The 6,521-nt window shown below is 45.6% G+C and overlaps 1 protein-coding gene across 1 annotated transcript; it reads right to left on the bottom strand.

Moving 5' to 3' along the window:
• Positions 1-299: 299 nt before the first annotated feature.
• Positions 300-1,238, bottom strand: LOC127199803 (olfactory receptor 1D2-like). The gene has a single exon (XM_051157792.1). The coding sequence runs from the start codon at positions 1,236-1,238 to the stop codon at positions 300-302; it is 939 nt and encodes a 312-aa protein (XP_051013749.1).
• Positions 1,239-6,521: the final 5,283 nt, after the last annotated feature.

Here is a 6,521-nt window from a genome sequence, read left to right as displayed (position 1 = left end):
CAACACATGGGATGTTCTACATCATAACTGGGTATATCTGGAGAAGCCCAAGAATATGCTCCTATGGTCAGACACACTGAAAAACCCAGCCCTGCAATAGCCTAGTATTGGCGTTAGTTATTACCAAAGGTGGTGAGACCCAGGGATGCTGGGATATACTTATACGTCTTTCACTCACCACTGATTCACGCAGAGCCAGAGCTGTGTCCAAACCCTCCTGCACAACCCATAAGGTGATGCTTTGCATATATTGAAGGATATGTGCGCTCCACTCCACTTCTCCTTTCCCATAACAACCCTCATGTTAACCTCTGAAGCGGTTTCCTTAGAAGTCTCCCAAGCGCCCCATGCATGTCTTTGTTCCTCAGGCTGTAGATGAAAGGGTTCATCATGGGCGTCACCACTGCGTACATCACTGTAGCTACTGAGTCTTTCATGGAGTAGGTCTGCAGGGGCTTCAGGTACACCATACAAAGTGTCCCGTAGAAGAGGGCTACCACGGCCAGGTGGGACGCACAGGTGGAAAAGGCTTTGTACTTGTTGGAGGCCGAGGGAATTCTGAGGATAGCTCTGACAATCCACATATAGGACATGAGCATGAATCCAAAAGGAGCAAGGAAGACGAAGCAGCCCGTGGCGATCAGCACCAAGTGGTTGATGTGCGTGTCAGAGCAGGCAAGCCTCAGCAGGACGTACATCTCACAGAAGAGGTAATGGATTTTCCGAGACCCACAGAAGGTTACTCTGGTCATGAGGAGGGTGTGGATGAGGCCATAGAGGATGGATAGGGCCAAGCACAAGGCGAGCAGCAAGACACAGAGCTTAGGGCTCATGGCTGCAGTATAATGGAGGGGATGACAGATGGCCACGTAACGGTCATAGGCCATTACAGCCAGGATGAGATTGTCCAAGGCCACCAAAGACACCAGGAAGAAGAGCTGTGTCAGACATCCTGGGTAGGAGATGGCTTTGTTCTGGGAATGAAGGCTCACCAGCATCTTGGGGATCGTGTTGGTGACAAAGAAGAGGTCAGTGAAGGAGAGGTTGGCCAGGAAGAAATACATGGGAGTGTGCAAGTGCGAGTCGGAGCCAATGGCCAGGATGATGAGCAGGTTCCCAACCACTGTGACCAGGTACATGGACAGGAAGGTCCCAAACAGGATGCGCTGGTGTCCAGGAACCTCTGAGAGCCCCAGGAGTAGGAACTCAGAGACCCCACTCTGGTTGCCTCCATCCATTTCCCAATTTTCTGCAATGTGAGCACCAACAATTGCTTACTAAGTGCTCTTAGCTAGATGCAAAGTGAGTATAAACAAAGCCAACTGTCCTCTTAGTATTGAAAGTGTCTTAGAGCCAGGTGTAATGGCACTTGCCCATAGTCTTGGCTACACAAAAGGCCAAAGATGATTGCTCGAGCCTAGGAGGTTGAAGCCATCTTGAGCAACATAACATCTCTAAAAAGTACCCCATCCCTAAAAATTTATCTCAAACCCAGATTGCATCCAATGCTTTGTGTGTCCTAGGCAAGTGCTTCACTCCTGAGCTGGTTCTCCAGCTATATAACACACACACACACACACACACACACACACACTGCAGAAAGATATATTGAGAGGGACAATCATCCTGAAATTTCTCCAAGCAAACACACCGTCCTTGGAACAGTCAGTGTTTATATTTTCATTTTTAAAAATCCAATTATCCTTATTCACTTAATGCAATGAGGAAACATTCTTTAGGTTATTCTTTTAATTTATTGACAATTTCTTAATATATAATTTCTTTCTTTCTTTCTTTTTCTTTCTTTCTTTCTTTCTTTCTTTCTTTCTTTCTTTCTTTCTTTCTTTCAAGATCTCACTATATTCTGACTGGCCTGGAACTCATTCTACAAACCAGGTAGTCTTGAACTCACAGGGATCCTCCTGCCTCTGCCTCCCAAGTGCTGGGATTAAAGGCATGCGCCACCACATCCACCTCCTTTCTTTATTCTTAAGAATTATTCTTTCCACCAGGTAGTGTCTCTCCCTCACTGATTTTGCTGATATATGGTCTTTTCTCATCTAAAAGTTATGTCTTTTCTCATTTTAGGACACTTTCCTTTCATTCTTTCCTTATTTACTTAGGGACACTGGAGTTTGAGCCTTGCTCCTCATAAATGCTAGACAAATGCTCTACCCTGAGATGCACCTCAAGCCTCTTTTCTTTATTGTGTATATTTCATAATATAACTGTATTGTCATATAATTAGACATAATTTTGGTGAGTCTAATATGCCTACTATATAGAATTCACAGCAAATACTGATCTTTTCCTTGGAATAAAAAGACAGATTAAACTACTCATTTGAACAGACTCAACGCTTTGTCCTTTAGTCTTATTTTTTATGGAAAAAAGCAACGTTAAATTACAAATGAATGACACCGATGGCAGGGATGTAGTGCATCTGCTAAAAGGCTAGTGCCATGGTCAAAACATCCAGCCTCTGCATGAGTCGTAGGATTGTTAAAGTTGAAAATAGTCAGGAGTGTGCAACTGACTCCCGGCATGATGATGGGGAGAGTCCGTGAACACCCACTTCAGGGAAATGGTGAAAAGTGTAAACGAAGGAAGGAAAGGCCCTGGAAACAATCCTAAGCAGCTATTTAGTAGATGAGGAAAAAGGAAGAAGACGAGGGTGTGGATGTTAGGACTAGGAGGTCCTCTCTACCACCCTAGGCCTGGGAAGGTCACGCTAATAGCAGCAACCTGGGATACACAGTTCCCTCTCTCATGGCTAACGTGTGTGTGTACACATGCATGTGTGTGCGCGCACGTTCGTGTGTGCGTGCACATGTGTGTGTGCGTGCATGTGTGTGTGTTCCTTTCCTTCCCTTTACTGCTCAGTTACTCCTACTGGAGCTAAGCCTCAGCCTTATATGGTAGAAGAGAGGCAGCTGCTGCCCTCTGTTCTGTCCGCTGTAGAATGGAGGCTTTAACTCAGTGTGGAGGGCTGAGGCCTGAGGGGTCTGATCACCCCGGGCTAGGCTCGAGCTCCTGGTTTTGTGGAAGGAACTCAGGCTGATGGGGCCAGGGCTGCTGTCCCTGTATCCATAATGCTCTGTCCTGGGGTGAAGGTCACTAAGAGGGAAGCTTCTTTCACGCTCAATTCTAGTCCTCTATCGGGGAGATTTTTGCAAAAAAATGGACCAAAAAAATTGATAGTTCTTAATCTTTTCCTGATGGAACTGACTTCATTTACAGTAGACCTAAATGCCAAGAACAGAAGAGGTAAAAGTCAACTGTGGGGAGAGTCATGGATTCACGATGACTCGATCCAGACTGAAAGAAGTTAGAGTGCAGAAAAGACCACCAAATACCTCCAGAGCCAGGACTAGACCATCCACGGCAGCTAGCATCTCCTCAAAGGACTCAGATTTGACTGTATTGGTTTACTTTGTCCATCTCAGAAGACTGTCAACACAATTTTCAGCTGTAGTGAGTGGGGCGTGGTCAGGGGCAGAGGGCAAAGCTCTTCTAGCATAACAAGTGTCAGTTTATGGTAACTTTGGGTCTTAAACCAACAAATAAATAAATAAAAACAATAACAAGCCCTAGAAGAGGAGACTGGGACCATAAATTGCTACAGTAAGCTGTCTGTAGTGTTCATGTTCCAGCAGAAGTTATCAACTGGGAAAAGCAACGTGGCTGGGCATGAGGATCAGTGCTGGGACACTTGCCCAGTCTGATCTCCAGGCTGGCAAAACAAGCAATATGCCTGTAGCCTGGCACTGAGGAGAAGAGGGAACAGGATCATTGCAGTTTGAGGCCTGGTTGACATAACAAGTTCTAGGCCAACCAGGGCTACATAGCAACATTTCTCAAAAATCAAACCAACCAAACCAAAGCACCTCTGTCCTGAAACAATCCCAAAGACAGTACCAAAAAACAAAACAAAACACAGAATCAAGCCGTGGTAGTGACCCATGTCTTTAATCCCAGCACTCAGGAGACAGGGAGTGTGCTTGAGTCCAGTCTGGTCTACAGGGCAAGTAGCTGGGCAACTAGAGTTACCCAAAGAGACCCTGTCTCAAACAACAAACAAATAAACAAACAAGCAGACAAAAATGAAAGTAAAAGCCAAACAAAAAGCAGAAGTGGGGGCTGGAGAGATGGCTCAGTGGTTAAGGGCGCCGCCTGCTCTTCCAGAGGTCCTGAGTTCAATTCCCAGCAACCACAGGGTGATTCCCAACCATCTACGAGGAGGGATCTAGTGCCCTCCTCTGGAGGGCCGGTGTACATGCAGGCAGAACACTGTATACATAATAAATAAATCTTAAAAAAAAAAAAAAAAAAAAGCAGAAGTGTATGGTACAAAACCCAAACCCAAACCAAAACCTAAAACAAAATCAAACATCAGAAATAGCTCATGAGTATAGTATGATATCAGGCTTTACTGGAAACACACACACACACACACACACACACACACACACACACACACACACACAACCTGCCTCCCCACAAAACCAAGACCAAAACCTCAGAGTAGCCATTAAAGATATATACAGGGAGGGCCTAGAATGTTTGACACCTTGGGCTATCTCCTGAGCAACACACACACACACACACACACACACACACACACACACACACATTCTCTTTATTTTTTCATAAAAAAACAAAGTGTAATCAAATAAGTAAAGGAAAGCTAAGAGCAATGTCATGTCAAATAGGGAATCTGAATTAAAAAAAAGTATAAAAAGGAGCCCGTGGAAACTCTCAGATTTCACAATGTACAACAAGCAAAATTGAGATTTCACTAGAGGGTTTAGTAACGGTGTTGAACCAGCATGAAGATGGACTGCTTTGAATTATGCCAGTAGACAGACAGACAGACAGACAGACAGACACAGACACACACACACAGAGACAGAGACAGAGGGACAGAGAGAGACAGAGAGAGAGAGAGACAGACAGAGACACACCCACCTCTCTCTCTCATGAAGAAAAAGAACAGGCTCAGAAAGGCATATAGGACAACATGTGACAGAGGTGCCAGAAGGAAGAGGGGAGAAAGGGACAAACAGCTGACAAGTTTCCAGAGTAATAGAAGCACTGGTTAAAAACCCACAGTTGCTGCTAAATACCCTAGTTTAGAACAAGTTGCTGTTTTCCAGCTGGCTGGATGGTGCTAAGTCACTTAGTTTGCAACAGTCATTTCTTTTGTCTCGTTTTATAGACGAGGCAACAGAACTGTTTAGAAAGCTAATGAATTTCCCAGGCTCTCTCATCTGGTAACTGGTGGGGCTGGAGTTTGATGTGTGTCTCCTCTGCCTCCAAATCTCCTCCTGTCCCAACTGTCAAGGGTAACAATGCTGACCTCACTTAGAGTTCTGGACAAAGAGAAGAAATGCCACACGTGGGCTCATTTTCCCAACCCTAACACACAATTTGAAATTGGAGGGGCTTTCTATGGAAAGGGCTAAAGGAGACCTATTAATCAGTTCTGATAGAGTCACCCAATTTTGGTAGGAAACTCTGCTCTGGGTGGGAAATTGGGAAAACAATAGTGTTTCCAGCGTCTTCTCCATCTGGGACCTGGCTCTGCTCCCTCCTCAGACAGAATCCACCTCAGCTCCTCCTGTCTCTTCAGAGAAGGGTCTGGGATGCTGGCATGGTGACTGGCCTGTGTCAGACCCTGAGTTGCAACTGTATGGGAGAGAGGAATATGAGAGTAAACTATTCTAGGTTTCCCAAGCAAGGGAAGTGATTGTCCAGGCCAGGAATTAAGGAGTAAGAGTCAGAACAAGATGGGTACCCTAAGCAAGTGCTGTACCAGCAAAGAAACCTGGGGAGGCGGGAGATTCCTTGTCCTGGAAGGCACCTAGAGAAGCCTTGGATGCTTGTAGGATGAAGTGTTTCAAAGCTGACTAGAGTGCAGCAGGCGATGGTTAGGTTTTTTTTTAAAAATAGAAGAAGATATCTAGTTGTGGAGGGGTGAGGGTGGTCTTTAAATGGGAACAGGAGGAGCCCTCTGCATGTGCTGGGAGACTGCCACAGCTTCTCTGCAGCTCAAATAGCTGCAGGTCTCACAGTGCCTGAGAGTGTCCCTGAGATGTCACTGCCTAAGTGAAAGGGAGGTCGGCTCCCCAGAATCAATATGGGACATACCTAGACACCAAATTCTCAGCACAAAGGAGATTTATTACCCTGGAGGTGTAAGGGGGAGGGCTGCAAAGGCAGCAGCAGCAACAATAGCAGCAAGTGTAAGTAAGCAAGAGAAGGTTGTCTCTGCAGGAGTAGGAAGGGGGGGAGTCTGCTAGGGTCAGCTGGTAAATCCTGATAAGACATGTTAGCCAAATAATGAATTTTGACTGTTGAACCATGGTGTTTTGTCTTAGGAATGAGTCAGGTGCCAAATAAGAGAACAGACCTTGGGGGCTAGCTTTAGGAATGCAACAGTTTTTAGCAAGGGAGAGGAAAAGGGGTAAAAGGCCCAAACCTGTCTGTAAGGTTTGCCATACTAGGGCCCCTTAGAGTTC

This window comes from Acomys russatus, chromosome 16 (assembly GCF_903995435.1).
Source record: "Acomys russatus chromosome 16, mAcoRus1.1, whole genome shotgun sequence".
NCBI lineage: Eukaryota > Metazoa > Chordata > Mammalia > Rodentia > Muridae > Acomys > Acomys russatus.
This window is presented reverse-complemented; position numbering and strand designations above follow the sequence as displayed.

What these genes read in the sequence shown, in the direction of transcription:
- LOC127199803 (XM_051157792.1), bottom strand. Translation starts at nt 1,238, where the DNA reads ATGGATGGAGGCAACCAGAGTGGGGTCTCTGAGTTCCTACTCCTGGGG.